This window comes from Vicia villosa, linkage group LG5, assembly GCF_029867415.1.
Source record: "Vicia villosa cultivar HV-30 ecotype Madison, WI linkage group LG5, Vvil1.0, whole genome shotgun sequence".
NCBI classification, from domain to species: domain Eukaryota; kingdom Viridiplantae; phylum Streptophyta; class Magnoliopsida; order Fabales; family Fabaceae; genus Vicia; species Vicia villosa.
The window spans coordinates 17,289,527-17,313,548 of record NC_081184.1 but is presented as its reverse complement, the minus strand read 5'-3'; the positions used below and the strand labels follow the sequence as shown (position 1 = coordinate 17,313,548).

Here is a 24,022-nt window from a genome sequence, read left to right as displayed (position 1 = left end):
AAATTTTCGGTATACCAGAAATTTAAAATTTAAAATTTTATGTTTCGTACAAAAAAATTTCAAAAGATTTTATAACTTTCTAGTAAATCGCCCCTAATATTTTGAAATTCTCAACGAATGAGAACCAGAAATATTGAAAATGCAAATAATTTTCGGCAAAAGCGCGCAATTTATGTATCGGAAATTTTGTGAAGCTCCCGAAAATTTGATATAAAAATTTAAAAGGTCAATAATATTGAAAAAAAAATACAATAAAGGGTGTGGGATATAAAATATGGAGTGTAAAAATAAATTCGTATTTACTAGTTTAGGTTAAACAATTATCGATCCAAAAATGCTACTAGTATGTTTTTTTGTCACATGTACTAGTGTGGTCTCTATTTATTAAAAAAAATAAGACACTTATCAATCCCAAAACGCAGAAGCCATTGTCTTGGTCCTTAGCTCCGCCGCTCTGTTGAGGTTAGGTTTCTGCCGTCAAACTGCAAAGCATAGGTTGGTTGTCGATCGATCTGCGCAGAGCTTTTCTCCATCAAAGGTTGGTTGTCGAACGATTTGCGCTATTCTCCATCAAAGGTTGGTTGTCGATCGATTTGATCTATTCTCCATCAAAGGTTGGTTGTCGATCTGCGCTTTTCTCCATCAAAGGTTGGTTGTCGATCGATCTGCGCTTTTCTCCGTCAAATTGCTAACTGATTTATTTACTTGTAAGTTTGAGTTTTGTAAGTTTGAGTTGTAGGACAATGAAAACAAGGAGGTCTTATTATGGTAAAGACAGAATCAGTGCTTTACCTGATTCTCTTTTACTTGAAATTTTATCGAATTTGGAAGTGAAGCAAGCTGTTCAAATATCCATCCTCTCCAGTAGATGGAAGGATCTCTGGAAACATATTCCAGTTCTTTCTCTCCATTATAGAAACTTTAAATCTACCCAAAGTTTCGCTGGGTTCGTTTCTCAGTTTTTCTCTGCTCGCACTACCAAAACCTCTCTGCAAGCTCTCACTTTTGAGTGCCTCTACTATTTTGACCCTAACCTGCTCAAAAGGATCATAATATACTTATTTTCACACAACATCCAAAGGTTAGATATGACCGTGCCATGTAGTCTTGAACACTTTCCACTTTGCACAAACGTTTCATATCATTCTTTAACCTCTCTTAGACTTAGTGCACCCCAAGAAATGGCCCAATGGGGTAACGGTGTACCACTATCAGTATTTCCAAATTCTCTTCAATTTCCTGCCTTAACTTACTTGTTTTTATCTTCCTTGGCCTTTCGCATCACTACCGATGATGCCTATGCTAACCCCTTTTCTGAATTTCAAAGTTTGAATACTCTGATCATTAAACGTTGTACGCTTTATAATGAAAAACAAAACAGTGTTGAAGAATGCCTCCTCATATCAAGTGTTTCGCTTGTTAATTTAACAATATCATTGCCCGACGACTCTTACAAATTGAAGTTATGTACCCCAAATCTTTGTAGCTTTCATTTTAGTGGTGAGCCTTTACAGAATCTATGTGGCCACAATAACATTAACAATACCAATTTCTCTTATATTAAACATGTAAAGATTGATTTACCTCTCACAATTTTTCCCTCAATTCTATTAAATTGGTTTATGGAGCTTGCCCTTATGGAATCATTCACAATCACTTCAAACACTCTTAAGGTATTTTAATTTGGTTTTTGCGCTATCATTTTTTTAATATACTTGCATTATTTTTTATCGACTTGTCTTGATTGATCTTAATTCACCTTCAGGTTCTCGACTTAACTCTGGATTCATTGAAGATTGATTTCCCTTATTTACATAACTTGAAGTTACTGAAAATTGAAACAAATAAATTTTCATCTCCACCCGATGGAACAGCAGACCTTTTGCTTCAAAACGCACCGTCAGCAAAGAAAGTCATTTCTCCAAGGTAAATGTGCATTCATCTCTTAAATACAATTGTTTAATTTAGCAATTTAGCTTTTTCTTTTTCATTTTTGTTTCCCTTACTCTCTACTCTCTACCATAAGTGGTAGAGATGAATTATAAGTCATTTAGGTTTTAGACATGCCTGGTTCCAACCAAGACAATAAACACAGTCGATCTTTGTTAACACAGTTCGACTAATAGTGCGAGTGCTTATAATTAAAACCCTTTATTTATATCTTATGAATTAAGATTATAAAATTGCAAACACAATCGATCTTTGTTAATACAGTTAGACATATATATATATATATATATATATATATATATATATATATATATATATATATATATATATATATATAATAGTACCTCTTAAGCCCTTGCACTACCGAATTATCTATCCATAATAACCTCTACAATATTGGTCATACTTAATAGTTGGGTGATTTTTAACTATTATATTTGTTGTCTGGTTTGTGTTTTATTCTATTTATTTTTATTTATTTGTCTTGCGGTACACCTTATTAGTTTTGATTGATATAGTCTCACTAATTTTTTTGCATCCTATTTTCTTTTTATTGATATCTAACATATACTGCCTCTATATTTTACAGACGTACTTTGAGGGATTTAATCAAGGAAAATTTGAGACTTCAAAAAAAATTCCGATACTGACATGCTGACACTGGTGATAATTAAATAATAATAAACACAATGTCAAGTATCGTTGCAGGTGTCCGACTCGGACATGGTCGTTGCTACATAGGATTTAATGTCCAAGAGATCAGAATAAGGATACATGCATTAGTTTATTTTCCAAGGGATGAGAAGAAGCGTGTATGTAGTGTGGCGATCTCTATAGCTAGATAGCATTATTAAGACTTATTTATTTTCCCTGCAATTTATTGAATTATTGTTTTTATTTTGTTTGTTGAGAAAGATTTATATATTTTAACATTTTTGTGTCATGTGTTTGTTACTTCCATGTTGAATTTGGACCTTACATTTTCGTTGTCACTCTCGGAATGAGGCATGACATAGCCAATGCCAAAAATGGAACGGAGCTGAAGCGGGTGCTATTATACCCATAGAAGATAATGTATTAGTAGGAGTATATGGGAAAATTAGTAGAAGTATAGGGAAAAAATAGAAGAAAAAAAAAAAGTAGAGCCATTTAGACATAAAAATATGGTATTAGTAAAAGTATAGGAAAAAAAATAGAGATCAAGAAATAAAGATGACGAACTTATTTGATCTGGAAAAAAAATTAGAGGTCAAATATCAATCTATTAGTGATATGGTATTGTTAGAGTATGTGTAAAAACGACGAAAACACGCCGATCGAGTATCGTATTTCCTCCGTCCATTATTATAAGTAAGAGAAATGCTATGAACACTTTTTTAGGGGCTGACAACGGTTCGGGTGCGGGCCTAAAACAAAAAACCGAACCAACCCACGGGTGGAATAGGTGGACTCAAATTCCGACCGATCTAGCTTTCGGTTTACTCGGGTTCGGTTCAATTTGGTTCGATTTACAATGTCAGTTTTTTTTTGTTAGTGATTAAGTTAAAATTCAAGCTAATTTTTATTTTATTTTAATATTTATTAGATTGAGACAATTGGTGGGCAAGTTTAAATTGTGGCCCAATTGAAATAATTCATTTTTTGGAACCATTTTAAAATGTAAATTGAATGATTTTAACTGCTTTTAATTTAAAAATCAGATTACTTTTCATTCTGATCAAACTATTAAATTTTGTTTTCCATTAAAAACCAAAGTTATTTAAATATTTTTTGTTATTTAAAATTGAACAGTTAAAAAAACTGTTTATTAAGTCTAAATCTTTCTTAATTATTAAAATTACAATATTGAAAAAAATATAGTAGTAAATAAATATAGTAGTAAATATCAACATTGTTCAGTCCTTCAATTGTGAATTAATTTTATAAAGTAATAAAGACATGAAGATGTCTTTTCTCCAAAGATTTTTTATCTTCTACTTTGACACTAAGACCATTTACAATGGGGGTGTTGAAAAAATTATTCAATAGTTGAATGTCTACAATGGTTTGTTGAATGAGGTGTTTAATGTGATGTGGATTAATTGGTGTTGAAAAGATTCAACATGTTGAATGAGAAAAAAGTGGGGCCACATGCAACACTTTACACAATTTTATTGGTTGTTGTGATCATTTAGATTTTATTTTCTTTTAATCATTTAAAATTAATTATTTTATAGTAAATAAATTTTTTATTTATTTTTATTTTTATCAAAATTCATTATTTTTTTTTCCTCTATAAATAGAGACTTGGTTCATTTGATTTGGACTCATAAAAAAAATTCACTTTATGAATAAATAAATTATTCAACATAAAAAAATATTAATTATTATGTTGGGGTAGGGTGTTGAATTTTATTAAACAAAATCATTGTAGTGAAAAAAAATTGAATAGGTGTTGAATTATTAGGTGGAAGAGAGAGAAGATGATGTGGAAGATAAAAAGTGAAAAAGTAGGGTGTTGAATAATGTAACCATTGTACATAGTCTAATTTAAACCAAGATCCTGCATAAAAAAAACTGAAATTAGAAAATTTAAAAATATAGAAACATATTGCTCGCTTCTGATTTCTAAATTCACATACATAAACTAACAAATAACTAGCTTAACTCAAAGTAGTAATAATAAGAAGAAATCATTTACACAACTTTTGTATAACAATATTTTACTCTTTTTGTTTATTCATTAAAATCCAAAGCAAAGTAACTGGCACAAATAAAAACCAAATTTACAAACACATCTCTTTGCTAGTTCATATAAAGATACAACGTAAGATAAAATCTCAATACTTAACAACTAATTCAAACCATTCTCCCCTTTTCTCCACCATGATCATTTTTCCCATTATAACAATCACCCACGGCAACATTTTGCACAGTCTTATAACTATAATTTCTAGCAAAGAACACAAACACAAACATGTTCAATGTAGTTATCCCCAATGTAGTTATTCCTTCAAGTAGCCAATAAAATGTATCCAACCTACTAGTATTCAATCCAAAAGATTCATGAAATACTACATGATTATTCCAAAAGAATATTAAGCAAACATTAGCCACGACACAAGAGCAACCCTAAATCATACAAGAAATATTCACAGTAGATATAATTCCTACAAACAAAACTATTTTTTCAACAGTTCAAATCAACACCACAAAACTAATTAGTTTTTTTGACTCCTGCTCTTAGCTTTCCAAGTCTAAATAACAATACAAAAATTATACTCTAACAAAAAAGTTAGAAAACTCACTAACTCTAATGCTTGTTTTGCAATAAATCCATCTCTAATAAAATTTCTTTTTATCTACCTGCAAGATCCAACAAAAAAAAACTCTCAACATTAATGGATAGATAAAAGTAAATTAAATATTCAGATGAAATAAAAATGATATTGATACATTTTATTCTCCAGCAAAAGATATCATTTTGTTGTCAAATTTATCCAAACGTGTCATTTAGCTATCAACATATTAATGTTCTGTTATAGCCATAGGTTATGTGATCGGTCACCATTTTTACTTAGTTTCGTCATAAATTCGGCATAAGATCGTCATACTTGGTAACACTTTGTGGTTGTTTTCAAGAGTTTTTCATTGATTCCTTTAATATTAGTTAATTGCTTGCATTATGTTTTTGTGCCCTTTATCATGTCTTTTTTAGATGCTTTTGATCTCTCTACTTGGTGGTTGTAGGTTAATTCTAGATCAGATGAAAATTTCACAAGTGTTGGTGTAAAAGAAGCTGAAAATCGTGACAAGCGTGTAGTATTTTGATCATAACTAGAGCTTCGTAACTCGGAATGACGCGGTTCCGGTGGCAAAATTTTGCTAACGAAAAGGGCTACAAATTTGATGCTGAAGTCAAAGCCAAATTATGAAGGCAGAGGCTGACACGGGCAGCCCGTGTCAAGTGACACGGCTGTGTCCAACCTCCTGAAGGATTCTCCCCAAAAGTGGCAGAAGCTGACACGGTCAGCCCGTGTCAAGTGACACGGCCGTGTCAGCTGGTGCGGACAGAAATTTTGAATTTTTCTATTTTGTTATTTTTAAAGCACCAGGGGCATTTTGGGTGTTCTGTCTTGGACCTGAAAACCTAGAACAGATTAAAAGTGATTTTGAGACAAGAGGGGAGGCACTTTTTGCATCATACGATAGAATTCCAAAAGAGGAGAAGATAGCTTCATCAAGGGTTTCAGAGACGGAGAGATTCAACGGTGGACACCATTGAAGATCAAAGTTCCCAACTATCTTTGTAATGTCTAAATTCTTTGCTTTATGTTTCTTGAATATTATGAGAGGCTAAACCCCCCAATACTAGGGGGTGTCCCTGATTTGATCTGTGATAACTCTAGATTTGGTATTTCGTTAATCAAATGTTCTTATTATTTAATTTGATTGTATAATGTTTTTAACGCTTTCTTTATCGGGTCAATAAGGATTGTTTGTGGTTAACAATTTGTAGGACTACGATTGTTAAGGTTTGTATACAATTGAACCTTATAGTTATCACCTAGGACTAGGGATACCGTAAGGTTATTTAGAAATTCTTGATTAATCACAGATTTGGTTTTCTCCTATATCACTAAGGACTTAGGTAATAGGATTATAAACCAAAAGGTTTTCACTAAGGACTTAGGAAAACATCCTTAAGAATAAATAATTGAATTCCATGAACTTGTTAAAGAGATCTTAATCCAGAGGAGTTATAGAAAAAATCACACACCTTACCTTGGCATTATTCTCATATTATAAAAAGCTCAACTTTAATTTCAGCTTATTTGTATTGTTCAACTTATTTCATTGATAAGCAAAAACACACCTATGCTCTTTTGTTTAATTGACTCATTATAGTAACTTATATTTCCTACACAATCCTCGAGATCGATACTTGGGGTAAAACCCATTATAACTACATCGGTGAAAATAGTAAACTTGCTATTTTTCCGATCAAGTTTTTGGCGCCGTTGTCGGGGATTGCCAAAATATAAGTGATTAATAAGTCAATTGAAATTTTGTTGCTATGCAACTAAAATTTTATTTTTCTGCAATTTTTATTTTGTTTTTATTTTATTTTTGCTCTCAACTAAATCATTGTCTAATCTTGTATGCGAGGTAAGGCCTCAGCAGATTTTTTTATGACGCAGAACCAGAAAGATCATTGCGAGCACGACTTCGAGAAGCTAAGCAAAAAAGACTGACATCAAAAGAAGAATCAACCATAGTTTCAAAATCGGAAAACGAAGAAACACTATCCAGCCTATCCGAACAGTCAAATTCAGAATCTGAAACTATGGCAGCTGATCCGCCTCCCGCGGAAAGACTTTTAGGTGATTATGGAAGAGCTAATGCACCACTTGGCCGAATGACAATAGTAAATCAACCGGTCAACGTGGCACACTTCCAATTACATCGTTCTACTATCCGCCAGTTAGAGAGCAAGCCCTTTTCAGGAAGAATCAATGAAGATGCGAATAAGCATCTACAGAGATTCCTCACCACAACAACATCATTGAAGATAGAAGGCCATTCTGAAGAAGCCAAGCGACTTGTGATGTTTCCATTCACTTTATCCGAGGATGCGGAAGAGTGGTTTTACTCACTTCCAGCTGGAAGTATCACGACGTGGCAAGAGATGGAAACTGCTTTCTTTAATGAGTATTTCCCTGCTTTAGTTTTCATTCGAAAAAGATATGACATTGTTAATTTCAAACAGAAAGAAGGGGAATCACTTGGAGATGCATATAAAAGGTTTAAGAGGTGTTTGGTTGCATGTCCTACTCATAACATGGATCCAACCGAGCAAATGCAGACTTTTGTGAATGGTCTACGAGTCAAGACAAAACAGCTTATAGACACTGCTACCGGTGGCTCAACTAATTTCTCAACAGCCACTGGTATCAAGAGGATCATAGAAGCAATCGCCGCTAATGAGCATATTGAGTTGTATGATCGCACAATGAACCAACAAGAAGGAAAAATTGATTTAGAGCTTGCAGATTAGGTTGTTAAAATGGAAGAACAGATTGCGGCTGAGGTAGAAAGAAGACTAAAGAAGATGAATATTGGAGAACAGAAAGTAGCACAAGTTGAGCCAGTCGCATCAGTCATGTGTGAAATATGTGGTGGGCCGCATTTTGCTATGCATTGTGTGGAAACGCAGGAACAGGTGGAACAAATTCATATGTTGAGGCAGAATAATCCATACGCCAACACATATAATCCAGGATGGAAGAATCATCCTAACTTCGCATGGAAAGACCAACAGGGAAATATTCAAAAGAAGGGACCAAACCAATATCAATCTCAAGCTCAGCCACAACAATACAGACCTCCGCAACAACTACCATACCAGCAACAATTTCAACACCATCCACAACAGTTTCAAACTCAAGGTCAACAACAATTCCAACAACAAGTGCCTCAGAAGGCAGAATGGGAAGTAGCTATTGAGAGACTGGCCGGACAATGTTCTCAGTTTCAAGAAGAGACGAGAAACAACCATAGGAACACCACTGCTTCAATCAAAAATCTGGAAGTTCAAGTGGGTCAGATAGCACATCATCTCACTCTACAGGCACAAGATACCCTTCCAAGCTCAACTGTGAAGAATCCTAAAAACCAAGAGAATATCAATGCTGTCACAACAAGAAGTCATAAAATACCAGAGTCTGAAGAAAAAAGGAAATAGATGACAACTTGGTAATAGAGGTAGATCTGGAAATAAGAGAGAATGTGAAAGAACCTGAAGTAATGGCACTACCGGGTAAGCCACTTGAAGAGAAAAATAAAAATGAGGCTAAACCGGTGATTAAATTACCATTCCCCTCTAGAGTAGCCAAGAAGGATTCGAAAGCGAAGGATTTTGAGAAGTTTGCTGCAATGTTCAAAAAGTTAGAGATTAACTTACCCTTCTTTGAAGCACTGGAGAATATACCTTTGTACAAGAAATTCATGAAAGAAGTGATTTCTAAAAAGAAACCAGTAGGAGTGGAGCCTGAAGTGGTAACCGAAAAGTGTGGTAGAGTCTCACCAGAAAGGAGGATCCCAATCAAGAAGAAAGACCCTAGAGCAGTGGCAATTCCTTGCACTATCAATGACATATCGTTCAAGAAGGTGTTAATTGATTCTGGTTCTAGTGTAAGTTTAATGCCATTGTCTATCTTCAAAAAGCTTGACATTGGAAAGATAAGCGAGAGTGAGACCAAATTGAAATTTGCTGATCACACCATTAAGCAGTCATATGGGATAGTTGAAGATGTATTGGTGGAGGTCGGTGAGTTTATCTTTCCAATTGATTTCCACATTATGGATATTCCCGAAGATGAAGAGACTCCTATCCTTCTTGGGCGGCCATTTTTGATTACTAGTCGATGCAGTCTGGATCTCGAGAAAGGGACACTAACAGTAAAATCATTTGATGAAGAGGTAACAATGAAGGTCTTGGACGTCAAAAAGAAAGGTGCATGTGGAAATAATAAATCTTCGGTTGGTATGATTAGAAGTGAGGGAGAAAGCAAAAGTCCAAAACCCCTCCCAGAAAAAGTATCGAGCATAGTATCTCATGTGGGCTCAGCTCAGGCATCTATCATAAGTTCTGCGTTCATTCAAGAAGTCAAAAAGAAGAAAAAAGAGGACAATCAAAGTGAGAAGATGAAAGTGGATAGTAACTTGAAGAGAAAAACAACCAGGTTTGGAGAAGTGACAAGCAACCAGGTTTGGAGGAGGAAGTACCCTCCTTAATAAAGGGTAAGGGACCGTCGAGCCATGTGACGTTAAACGAAGCGCTTCGTGGGAGGCAACCCACAGTTTTATTAATGCGGTTTACTTTTTGTTTTGTTTTTCAGAAAATAAATAAAAGTGGGTCTCTCTAGTGAAAGCTAGGAAGCGGCAGCTGGAGTCGCAGTACCCTCTGTGAGTTCACCCTCGCTATCTCGAATTTAAACATTGAGGTTAATGTTTGGTTCAAGTGTGGGGGGGTTTTTATCGCGTTCTGTTTTTATTTTGAGTATTTGTTTGTCCTAGTATTTCTATGCTATTATGTTTACCAGGTGTTACAGATTGATGAGATTTACCGGATGGTTGATGGAGTGGTAGTAAAAGGATGAAAGATCCAACCCAAACTTGCACCCCAGGCATCCCTGGAAGTTGATTCAACCAAAAATAATTGTTGGACGCAACTTGATGACACCAGACCGAGATTGAAAGTTGGTACACACGAACCGGAAAAGGAGCAACATCACACGATATGTACTATGGATCCTGTAAGCTATGCCCAACATGGTGAGAACACAAAAAATCCAGAAATATATCATCATAAGAGAGTAGTCAGGTGTGACTTTATCAATTTTAATTTGCGTACATTCTGCTCATATGACACTACATGATGACACACACTGAGGCACGTTGTTTCTGTTTCCCTCTGAGCCTTTCTAGCCTTCCCATGTTTATTTTTATCCATTGTAAACCCCTTTGAGCTTGTATCCCTTGTTTGTGTTAACCACATATATTAACTCCTAGCCAAAAAGAAAAAAAATATTTCTAATTTCTTACCCTGCTTGGCATTAGTGTTGTAATAATGTGTTATATCAGTGCAAAAATTGTAAGTTTGGGGTAGTACACCTAAAGAATGGCGAGTGCTAAAAAAATGAATGAAAAAAAAAGAGAAAAGAAAAATGTTGAGACATCAAAGTTCCTTAAGAAAGGGAAGAATTCGAAGAAGCACTCGCCTAAACAAAGAGACTCATTGATTTATCACACACTCAAAGCAAAAAAAAAAAGGAATAGAAAGAAGGGTGTGGTTAAATCCTATGATGCTATAAGAAGCACGAAAACAAGAAAAACAACACGAATGCTGAGCCTATAACCCTTGTGTATCCTTTTCCTTGTTTATCTCACCGCACCTAAGCCCCACTACATCCCAAAGACCTCAAAAAGTGTGTGCAGAGTGTTTGTGTATGAAAGTAGAGTTTACTCAAATTTAAAAGTTGGTATTGCATATCATGACTTGTGAGTGAAGTTCATTTTAACCCCGAGAGAACTGGTGAGAAATGTGAAAAAGCTTGCAGGTGAAGGAGTACTTTGATGTGGAAGTGAAGCGGGAAACCCGGTTCGTGAAACTGGAAAAATTGATCGGAAAGGTATAAGTTGAATTGTGAAAAACATTGGTTGTATTGTGGTAAGCGTGAATTCAAGGGTGACCTTTGTTTTGTTCTCTCATGCATCACTTGAGGACAAGCAATGAGATAAGTTTGGGGTTGTGATCGGTCACCATTTTTACTTAGTTTTGTCATAAATTCGGCATAAGATCGTCATACTTGGTAACACTTTGTGGTTGTTTTCAAGAGTTTTTTATTGATTCCTTTAATATTAGTTAATTGCTTGCATTATGTTTTTGTGCCCTTTATCATGTCTTTTTAGAAGCTTTTGATCTCTCTACTTGGTGGTTGTAGGTTAATTCTGGATCAGATGGAAATTTCACAAGTGTTGGTGTAAAAGAAGCTGAAAATCGTGACAAGTGTGTACTATTTTGATCATAACTAGAGCTTCGTAACTCGGAATGACGCGGTTCCGGTGGAAAAATTTCGCTAACGAAAAGAGCTACAACTTTGATGTTGAAGTCAAAGCCAAATTTAGTAGGCAGAGGCTGACACGGGCAGCCCGTGTCAAGTGACACGGTCGTGTCCAACCTGCTGAAGGATTCTCCCCAAAAGTGGCAGAAGCTGACACGGTCAGCCCGTGTCAGCTGGTGCGGACAGAAATTTTGAATTTTTCTATTTTGTTATTTTTAAAGCACCAGGGGCATTTTGGGTGTTCTGTCTTGGACCTGAAAACCTAGAACAGATTAAAAGTGATTTTGAGACAAGAGGGGAGGCACTTTTTGCATCATACGATAGAATTCCAAAAGAGGAGAAGATAGCTTCATCAAGGGTTTCGGAGACGGAGAGATTCAACGGTGGACATCATTGAAGATCAAAGTTCCCAATTATCTTTGTAATGTCTAGATTCTTTGCTTTATGTTTCTTGAATATTATGAGAGGCTAAACCCCCCAATGCTAGGGGGTGTCCCTGATTTGATCTGTGATAACTCTGGATTTGGTATTTCGTTAATCAAATGTTCTTATAATTCAATTTGATTGTATAATGTTTTTAACGCTTTCTTTATCGGATCAATAAGGATTGTTTGTGGTTAACAATTTGTAGGACTACGATTGTTAAGGTTTGTATACAATTGAACCTTATAGTTATCACCTAGGACTAGGGATACCGTAAGGTTATTTAGAAATTCTTGATTAATCACGGATTTGGTTTTCTCCTATATCACTAAGGACTTAGGTAATAGGATTATAAACCAAAAGGTTTTCACTAAGGACTTAGGAAAACATCCTTAAGAATAAATAATTGAATTCCATGAACTTGTTAAAGAGATCTTAATCCAAAGGAGTTATAGAGTAAATCACACACCTTACCTTGGCATTATTCTCATATTATAAAAGCTCAACTTTAATTTCAGCTTATTTGTATTGTTCAACTTATTTCATTGATAAGCAAAAACACACCTATGCTCTTTTGTTTAATTGACTCATTATAATAACTTATATTTCTTACGCAATCCCCGAGATCGATACTTGGGGTAAAACCCGTTATAACTACATCGGTGAAAATAGTACACTTGCTATTTTTCCGATCATTATCCACACACATACTAAATCTCATCCTTTGCAGACAAAGAACACTAATGTTAATACACATACATGTATTTTTAAGCAATGGAAGTAACAACTAATAACATTTGTAAGATTAACATTAGTATTTACAGGAGCAAAGTGAAAACAATATACCAAGTATAAATTATTTCTCATAGAAAGACCTAATCATGCATAAATTTAATCAAACATTAACTTTTACACATCCACACACCAATAAGACGTTGAGTGACGGTCGAGAGCTCGCGATTGAAATCATAGATCTTAAATAGTTAGAGAAGACAAGTCAAATAAAAAGGAAAAGATTTTGAAAGCCATTGAAATCATAGATATGAAATACAGGGAAAATGTTTTCATCCTCTACACTAAAAGATATGAGTACCATGTTATAAAATCATAGACCTGAGAGAGAGTGTGAGAGATTTTACCTGTACAAGATAAATGCAAAGAAACTTATTCATGGATCAGAGAGAAATGGAGAGATACGCAGATGATGCAGCTTTGTGAGCGACGACGCCGAAAATGAAGTTGCATGTAAGCGATTGAGTTTAAGAACGACAACCCTAAGGAGTTACTAAAAGATTATACCGATAATGAAAGTAGGCAACCCTAATTCAACCTTATGAACATATACTTTGGGCCATGGATTGAGGGATAGCTTTTGGGCCAAGATTAATTGAAAATCCAACTCTCATATGTGAATGTTCGGTCGGATTCGGATTCCAACGGACTCAATATTACCAACCAAACCGTCAGAAGGCATCCAATGTTAACCAATCAATAAACCGTTAGAATCCGCAACCCAAAATTATCCGACCCGTTTCCCAAAATCTGGTTCGGATCAGACGGATTGGTTCGGACGGTGGTCTTTTGTCCACCCCTACACTCTCTTTTCAACACTCTCTCCAACACTCACTTTCTTATTGGTTGAAACATGTATGAGTCCTACCACTTTATGTGAGATTCATTTCCAAAGTGAGAGATCCACACATGTATCTGGTCTCTTTTTAAGTTCATTGAATAATGAATGTATCTGGTCTATACATTCATTATTCTAAAAATAAAATATTTGCTTATAATAATAATAATTTGACTTATGGATATAATTTGACTATTGTCAAACGTATCCTAACACTTCACCTACTTAATCATATGTGACCTAACCAACAAATGTTCCAACCGATTACCTGCATCAAATTTATATTTGAACAAATAGAAATACAAACAAGGAGCATATAATAAATAAAAGATATCAGAGCTATCGACGTGTATTTAGAAGTAATAGGGTAACCCATGTAAGGAACTATCAATCATTTTTCCCTGTCCTGCACACCTATGTATTATACTCGTAAGATATTCCTAATTGTAGAGACAATGTCATAAAACAACTTGGAAAATAAGTCAGAGTGTTGATGAACTTGAGAATCTAATTGCGTTCGAACAAAAGAACATAACTCTTCGTCCCATCCAAATAAAGATGAAATACTCGAAAACCAAAACTTTCATCTTTATCAACATCAATAATGTCATCGATGTATGGATGAATGAAAGCGGGAAACTGGGGCAAGTATTTGTCTCTTGAATATTTGGAAGAAGGTTGCCTATCGATCGACATGCTTGACGATTGTCTTCCAGTTGGTTTTGTGCATGATTTATTTGTAGTCTAACTTGTAACACCCCATATTTTCCCTTAATTAATTTAAATTGAAATTTAATTATTTATTGGGATTATTTGGCATTTTATTGGGTTTAGTGGAGAATTATGGAAAATGATGTTATTGGACCGTTGTCGTAGTCAGTAATGAGGGGGTACTAATGTGAGGCCCTAACTAAAGTGGATTTTGATTTTTCATAGATCTGAAATCGTCGAGAGCTGGCCATTGAAATCATAGATATGAAATACAGGGAAAAGGTTTTCATCCTCTACACTAAAAGATATGAGTACTATGTTATAAAATCATAGATCTGAGAGAGAGTGTGAGAGATTTTACCTGCACAAGATAAATGCAAAGAAACTTATTCATGGATCAGAGAGAAAGGGAGAGATACGCAGATGATGCAGCTTTGTGAGCGACGGCGACGAAAATGAAGTTGCATGTAAACGATTGAGTTTGAGAACCACAACCCTAAGGAATCACAAAAAGATTATACCGATAATGAAAGTAGGCAATCCTAATTCAACCTTATGAACATTTACTTTGGGCCATGGATTGAGGGATAGCTTTTGGGCAAAGATTAATTGAAAATCCAACTCTCATATGTGTATGTTCGGTCGGATTCGGATTCCGATGGACTCAATATTACCAACTGAATCGTCAGAAGGCATCCAATGTTATCCGATCAATAAACTGTTAGAATTTGCAACCCAAAATTATTTGACCTGTTTCCCAAAATCTGGTTCGGATCGGACGGATTGGTTCGGACATCGGTCTTTTGTCCACCCCTACACTCTTTTTTCAACATTCTCTCCAACACTCACTTTCTTATTGGTTGAAACATGTATGAGTCCCTACCACTTTATCTGAGATTCATTTCCAAAGTGAGAGATCCACACATGTATCTGGTATCTTTTTAAGTTCATTGAATAATGAATGTATTTGGTCTATACATTCATTATTCTAAAAAGAAAATATTTGCTTATAATAATAATAATAATTTGACTTATGGATATAATTTGACTATTGTCAAACGTATCCTAACACTTCACCTACTTAATCATATGTGACCTAACCAACAAATGTTCCAACCGATTACCTGCATCAAATTTATATTTGAACAAATAGAAATACAAACAAGGAGCATATAATAAATAAAAGATATCAGAGCTATCGACGTGTATTTAGAAGCAATAGGGTAACCCATGTAAGGAATTATCATTCATTTTTCCCTGTCCTGCACACCTATGTATTATACTCGTAACATATTTCTAATTGTAGAGACAATGTCATAAAACAACTTGGAAAATAACTCAGAGTGTTGATGAACTTGAGAATCTAATTGCGTTCGAACAAAAGACCATAACTCTTCGTCCCATCCAAATAAAGAAGAAATACTCGAAAACCATAACTTTCATCTTTATCAACATCAATAATGTCATCGATGTACGGATGAATGAAAACGGGAAACAGGGGCAAGTATTTGTCTCTTGAATATTTGGAAGAAGGTTTCCTATCGATCGACATTCTTGACGATTGACTTCCAGTTGGTTATGTGCATGATTTATTTGTAGTCTAACTCCCCCGCGAAGACTCAACATATTCCCACTAGCTAGGATCATGATGCACATCACTCTCCTGACCCATTCTACTCCTACTAACTCCTCTATTTGGCTTGTACTTCACCGGCGGTGGACACACTGAAGATGTGGACACCCTTTGACCCACAATGTTCAAAGTACTGAAATATCTTTTCAACTCTTCACACTCTTCTTCTAGATTCTACTTTTTACTACTCTCATCATGATTGAATTCATGTTCTGCAGTGTGCAATTTCATTAAGAATATATGAATTAAGTCTAAAGGGACATGGTCGCCTATAATTTGAAAATCGACAAGCTGACACGCACACGGTAACCCATGTTTTGTTCTAATGAAAAAACCACACTTCTTTTGGCTTGAACCAACAAATTTTACCTTTCCTAATTTCTTTATAATGAGTTGTATACATTGTCTTTAGACAAAACCGTGTAACTTAGCATAAAATAGGGTGTTATACCGATGCTCATTGTTGGCAATACTTTTTGGAAATGACACTCTGATGGAGCCAAGATGCAAATTTAACATGGTGTTCACAGCATCCCAACCTCGGCATAAATCACCACGACTTGAAGTCAACATGTTTTTTAGTCTTCAATGAGCAGACTCCACCCTAAAATCCATAAACATAATAACATGTTTCGAACTTCTTTCGTAACATAAGCACGAATAATAATAACATCAAACTGGCATGATTCATATACTTGTTTGTTGTTGTGTCCCTAAATGAGTGACTTGGTTAGTCCATGCAGCAACAATTTTTTTATAAGGTGTTAACCACGTATCGTTCACATACTTAATAAATAATTGAATATCACCACAAACACTTTCAAAGTTCTTTAAGTGTACATCAAACTCATTTTCAGTATTTGAATACATGATGTTGTTCCATTGATCCATGACATGTTTTTGTGTTTCTGATTTCACGTACTCTTTATATTTCGTGCTCACGTTTTTTTGAAATATGAAACGTACACAACAAATGAGTTGCATTTGGAAACACGAATTCCATGGCATTAATTAATGCAAGTTTTTGGTCTGTCACCACAAAATTCAGTAGCAATTTCTCTGAATAGAACAACTCTTTGAGCTTATTCAATTCCCATATGAAGTTCTCCTTCCTTTCATGTTCCAAGTAGGCAAAGGAAACTGAAAGCGTCAACTTCGTTGATGTGATATCAACAATGTCAAGCAATGGTAATCGGTACATGCACGGTTAAAGTACACATAACCAACCAGCTGACTCAACATCTACAACATATTATAGGATTTCAAAAGTAAATTTCTTACCTATTTACCTATTTGCCTACCAGATTTTTTAAAATTTTCGAAAAATTTTGTGCATACCGAATTTTTTGAAAAATTCGGTAGGTCTTATATGTTGTCGGATATTTTTCAAATATTCAGTAAGTTCTTTCCGATTTTTTCAAAAATCCAATATTTCTTGATAACTTTTTCAGAAAACCTTAAATTTTTTCAAACAGTTTTAAAAAAATCCTGTATTTCTGCATCCTTTCGCAAAATATCCTGTAAATTTGTACAAAATTCAATATTTCTACATCCAAACGAACAAAATTTATGAAATATTTGATATTTATCAAAACTTTTAAAAAACCGATAATCTTTAGTAAAACTAAAAACGTAATCACAGCCTCCTTACTAGGTACTAGGGGTGTTCAAAACCGAACCGACCCATTTGATTCGGATATGTTTGGTCTATTTTCTAACAGAATCGCGCGGTTTGATTCGGTTTGTAGTTTGTATTTTACAAACCAAACCAAGTCAAACCGCAATATGTTACAAATTCTTACACTAATATATATTTCTTTAATTTTTTTTAGCTAAAACAACTAGTATTATGTTCATATTTTATTGTATTTTTAGCCTGATATTTATTTTAAGTTATATATCATCAAAAAATAAAATATTATTCATTTATAAATACTATTTTGATAAAATATATTTTATCGTATTCTTTGTATAATATATATTTACGAATGCAATTTCATGTATATCATTCTTTAGACCTAAGATAAAATTGTACGACACTTTTTTATGTATCAAATTATAAATTTATTTTGACAATTATAAACTTTTTTATGATAATGTATGAACGACTAAACACAAAATTATATTTTCTTCTACAGTGTATATATGGCTCAATAAAATTTTTGTAAAAAATTGAACCAACTCAAACCGCATTAGTTTGGTTTGATTTTATTTTTGAAAGCCAACCGAACCAAATCGAACCGCACGTTTTTTCTCTTCCAGTTCGGATGATTTTTAGCGTCAAAACCGCTCAAACCGCACTGTGAATCCCTACTAGATACAACATGGAAGGTGGAAGATTTCTCTAAAACTTTCCTTCCACAAACTTTTCTTTTTCTACTTTCTTTTCACCAAATTGGACTACTCATGGCTTGTGAAATTTCCATTCAAATCTGTTCGGTATGGACTGGTCTGAAATTTGAAACTAATTTGGCATGATTATCCATGAAGTTCAATTAGGCCAATAATTTAACCATTAGGTCAACATGTAATTATAGTTTCCATATTGGATGGTGGGTAAGGAGATATTTATTCACCAAATAATAGACAAATAGCCTATAAATGAAGGGAGAAAATGATAATAGAATCAGTGGTTTCTGTTTTATCCAATTATTGTAAAAAGAAAAATGAATTGTAATGATAAACTATACCAATTTGATAAGTAACTTCGTCAAGGATTAATGATTTTTTTAATTAATAGAACCAGTCCAAGGGTATCACAGTCCAAGTCAAAGTTTTTAGTCTTAAAATTTGAACTGAAAAAATCTCTAAAAAAATTCAATTTAATTATACTATATTAACTTCATTATAAATATTTTTTACTTGAATAGATAAAAGACATCTTCATATTTTTATGGTTCTTAATTAAACTCTTAACTAGAGGTGGAAATATGTTAGGGTTGGTTGGACTTTATAAGGTCTGAGTCTGTCTACGATAAATTTAAAAGGCCTGAGTCTGGTCTGTGGTCTATAATAGGCTCTCTTTTTTTGTCTGGTCTGACCTTTTTAAAAAGTCTGTTTAGGCCAAAAGCGTATTTTTCATTATGATTTCCAATTGATCCATATTATTTAAGAAACTTTATAAGTCGGCTGCATATATAGGATGGTCTATTCAGCCTTTGTTCTAAAATATATATATATATATATATATATATATATATATATATATATATATATATATATATATATATATATATATATATATATATATATATATATATATATATATATATATATATATATATATATATATATATATATATGAGGAGGGATCAAATTACACCCCAAGAGTTACACCACGAGTTACACCCGTTCAATAACTACATCTCAAATTAATATTTTTTAAATTCAACCGTTGGATTGAAACATAATATCATATAGATCATACCTATAAAGTTTGAGCTTAATCTATAATGATTTACTATGTCATTGAATCACATCAAAATTAACGTTATATGAAAGCTCATTTTAACGTTAATCTTTGGATATCTTGATGATATAGTAAATCATTATAGATTAAGCTCAAACTTTATAGGTATGATCTATATGATATTATGTTTCAATCCAACGGTTAAATTTAAAAAATATTAATTCGAGATGTAGTTTTTGAACGAGTGTAACTCGTGGTGTAACTCTTCGGGTGTAATTTGATCCCTCCTCATATATATATATATATATATATATATATATATATATATATATATATATATATATATATATATATATATATATATATATATATATATATATATATATGCATATACAGGCTTACCTATTTAACATTTTTTTTAGTATATGTAAATATATACCGATTTATTTAGCCTATTTTTAATATACATAAAAATATAGGCCGACCTATAAGATTTCATAGGCTTTTTTATTAGCCTAAGTCTGACTTATTTTATTAAATACGTTTTTAAAAAAGCCTAAGTCTGACCTTTTTATTAAATAAGTCTGACCTGACCTGGCCTTATATAGGCTATGCCATAAGCGCCTCTAGACCGGTCTGACCTATTTCCACCCCTACTTTTAACCACAGCAAGATTTTAAAAGAACTCATTTTATAATTTTGTTGTCTATTATAATTGAAGACGATAAATTTTATTAGACTTGGAAAAGGATAAATTGGCAAAATCTAATACAAAATTATAAAGTATTTTTCGTGTTCTTTTTAATAAAACAATAGCGAAATCCATGATTAATTAATTGTTAATGACATTTAAGTATATATATATATATATATATATATATATATATATATATATATATATATATATATATATATATATATATATATATATATATATATATATATATATATATATATATATTATGGGAATGAGTAAGTTAAATGAAAATGTGAGAATGAATCTGAATCATTAGATTTTAAAATAAATGGTAGAGATTATGTGTCAATATTTTTTTTCTCTCTCCTCCATTATTAAAATAAATGATGGAGGAGAGAAAAAAAAATATTGACACATAATCTCTACCATTTATTTTAAAATCTAATGGTTCAGATTCATTTTCATGTTCTCATATAAAAATGTCATTCTCATATATATATATATATATATATATATATATATATATATATATATATATATATATATATATATATATATATATATATATATATATATAGGGAGCGTATCCGGTGAGAACTGATATCTTTATGAGAAACGAGAACTATAAATATTAACCGTTTGATTTAATTAATGGATGAGATTTAAAATTTTCAATTAAGGAGCACATTAATATTTGCCCACCGGAAAATATTTTCTATTTTCTAATATTACACTGATAGTTAATACTCTGTCTAACCTATTATATACTGCCGCCATATATCTCCAACCTATTGTAAATTGCCGCCATATGTCTCAAGGATATAAAATCATTCATTGTCTCAAAGGTAATCATGTTATCTTTTCCATTGTTCTATATAATCATGTTATCCTTCTCATTATTCTCTTTATACTCACCTACTATTATGTTTTAAATTATTCATGTAATTTTTTCCATTGTTCTAGGTCTTCATATTACCTTTTTCATTGTTCTCTTTATATTTACCTACATTCTTATTTTGCCGTAGCTAATTTGCGATATACGCTACTGAATTTGTGTCCTCTCCACAATGACTACAATTTCAATCGGCAGGTAAGAGAGGATTACGAGATTTAAAGTTTTATAGCAATTTTTTGTTTGAATTTTATGCTTTATTTTATCTTTAAGTCATTATTTGTTTTATATTTTATTAAATTATAAATTATAAAACATGTATTTTTTTTATCTTTTAATTATATCTTTAAGTTATTATTTGTTTCATATTTTATTTAAATTAAAAATTATAATACATATATTTTATATATTTTTAACTAAAGTTTGGAGTCGAACAAAGATGATGAACCGACACTTGATACTTCACAAGATGCTCATATACCTGAATCAGTTGAGGTAATTATAATTATTCAATCTTTACATAAACGAGTTATATTTCAATTTTAATTTTTTTATTTGTTTTTTTTTAGACAAATCATGAGGTTCTATATTGTGATGAAGAAATAAAGCCTAAGGTTGGACAAATTTTTGATTCACTCGAAGATGGTGAATTTTTTTACAAAAGATATGCACATAGTGTTGGTTTTAGTGTGCGTTGTTCATCGGAAAATAAAAATAAAGATGGTGTCATACGTTGGAAGTACTTTGTTTGCTCTAAAGAGGGTTACAAACCAAATGTATCAAAAGAGAACGAAGTGAGTGAATTGGGAGTTAAAGTCAAGAGGAGGAGTCTTACTAGAGAAGGATGTGATGCAAAAGTTGCTTTCAAGTTGTTAGAGGGAGGAAAATATGAGCTAACTCGATTTCAAGAGAGTCATACACATGCACTTGCCTCACCTAAAAAGAGACAATTTCTTAGATCTGCAAGAAAAGTGAATAATATTCATAAGAGTATAATGTTTGCAAATAGTAGAGCAAATATTGGTCCTTCAAAAACATACCATTTGTTGAAGGAACAACTAGGTGGTTATGAAAATATTGGGTGCACACAGAGAGATCTACAAAATTCGTTTAGAGATTTAAAGACCTTAATCAAAGATTCAGATGCATATGTCTTCATTGATAACTTTAAAAGGAAGCAAGAAGTGAATCCCTCGTTTTATTTTGCATACGAGGTTGATGTTGAAGATCGACTGAAACACGTTTTCTGGGCAGATGGAATTTGTAGAAAAAATTACTTCTTATTTGGAGATGTAATGTCGTTCAACACTACATATGAAACAAATAAATATTCCATGATATTTGCACCATTTACTGGAGTGAACCATCATAGACAGTCTGTTACTTTTGGAGCTGCCTTCTTAGCAAATGAGAAAGCTGATTCATTCATTTGGTTATTTGAAAAGTTTTTGGAAGCTATGGGGGGGAATAAACCAAATCTTATAATAACAGATCAAGACCCTGCCATGAAAATTGCAATTGAGAAGGTCTTTGATTCTTCTGCACATAGGTTTTGTATGTGGCACATCATGAAAAAAGTTTCTGAAAAGGTGGGTGTTTCCTTGAATTCTAATGAGGAGTTCAATAATAAATTTAAGTCATGTGTTTGGGGATCAGACACTTCTGAAAATTTTGAAGCATCATGGAAATCCATCATGATTGAGTTTGGATTGCAAAAGAATGAATGGTTGTCACACATGTATAATATTCGAAATATGTGGATCCCGGCTTACTTCAGAGATATATTTTTGGCTGGCGTATTGAGAACAACCTCAAGATCAGAGAGTGAAAATTCCTTCTATGGTAACTTTTTAAATCCTACTATTGGCTTGGTAGAGTTTTGGATGAGATTTGAGTCTGCTATAGAAGCTCAAAGGCATAAAGAGTTACTTGCTGATAATACTTCACTTCATTCTTTACCAATACTAAAATTAGACCGTGGATTAGAGAGGCATGGTAGGGATATTTACACTCGTGAAAACTTTTATATATTTCAAAATGAATTATGGATTGGATGTATAGACTGCGGAGTAGAAAATATAAATCAAAATGATGGTGTGGATGTTTTACACATAATTGATAATAGTGTGACAAATGGTAAAGTAGACGAGGTGGTTTATAATGTTTCTGATTATAGCTCGACTTGTTCGTGCAATATGTTTCAATCACAAGGCATACCATGTAGACACATACTCTGTGTTTTAAGAGGAAAAGGTTTAAATGAAATACCGAACAAGTATATTCTAAATAGATGGACCAAAATGGCGACCAACAAGTCTGTTTTTAATGTTGATGGAAAGGACTTAGAAGGTTTGTCCGAAACAAAAAATGAGAGACAACTCATTTCAGAGGTATGGGATCATTTATATATGTGCATGCATATGGCTGGGCAGTGTAAGGAGAAGTTGCTTCTTATAACAAATGGATTTGCTAACATTAAAAAACAATTATCTGAATTTGAAGATGATTCTTTACCCACCAAAACAAATGAGCTAGAGTCTTTTATTGGTTTTGATCTTTCTAAAGAAGTGAAAATTCATCCCCCACAAATTTCAAAGACAAAAGGAAGTGGTAAACGAATTAAAGGAGGAAAAGAGAAGGCTATTGAACAACAACAGAAAAGATCCAGACTTTGTAAAGCATGTGGCCAATATGCATCTCATGACACTCGTAATTGTCCATCGAAATCATCTCCTTAATCTTGGTAAAAACAATCCACTGTTTTGTTTGATTTCTAGTTTGGAAATGTTTCTTTTCTTGTTCTTTGTTGCAGTAAAGACAATTTAAATGTTTTGTTTGATTACTTGTTTGGAAATATTTTTTGTTTTATTTTATGTTGCAGTAAAGAAAATTTGGACTAGTCCCTAAAGCAATCATAGCATATCGGTTTCATGATGCAGTAAAAAAATTTAGACTAGTCCCTAAGCTATCATAACATATTAGCTTCATGTTGCAGTAAAGAAAATTTGAACTAATCCTTAAAATAAAGTTAGTCATTTTATTTAAATCAATGGTTTTTATACAAGGTGGAAT

The 24,022-nt window shown here is 33.0% G+C and overlaps 2 protein-coding genes across 3 annotated transcripts; both read left to right on the top strand.

The window, feature by feature from the left end:
* The first annotated feature begins 389 nt into the window (after nucleotides 1-389).
* Nucleotides 390-2,893, top strand: LOC131601435 (F-box/FBD/LRR-repeat protein At5g22660-like). Of its 2 annotated transcripts, XM_058873243.1 has the most exons (4): nucleotides 390-648; nucleotides 740-1,673; nucleotides 1,766-1,926; nucleotides 2,540-2,893. In XM_058873243.1, the coding sequence occupies exons 2-4, from the start codon at nucleotides 744-746 to the stop codon at nucleotides 2,598-2,600; spliced, it is 1,152 nt and encodes a 383-aa protein (XP_058729226.1). In that variant the 5' UTR covers nucleotides 390-648; nucleotides 740-743; the 3' UTR covers nucleotides 2,601-2,893. The 2 variants fall into 2 exon arrangements, with proteins under 2 accessions (XP_058729226.1, XP_058729225.1); XM_058873242.1 differs by having other exon boundaries at nucleotides 391-1,673.
* An 18,232-nt stretch (nucleotides 2,894-21,125) lies between these two features.
* LOC131604299 (protein FAR1-RELATED SEQUENCE 5-like) lies at nucleotides 21,126-23,688 on the top strand. The gene is made up of 3 exons (XM_058876744.1): nucleotides 21,126-21,148; nucleotides 21,373-21,445; nucleotides 21,520-23,688. The coding sequence occupies exons 1-3, from the start codon at nucleotides 21,126-21,128 to the stop codon at nucleotides 23,686-23,688; spliced, it is 2,265 nt and encodes a 754-aa protein (XP_058732727.1).
* Nucleotides 23,689-24,022: the final 334 nt, after the last annotated feature.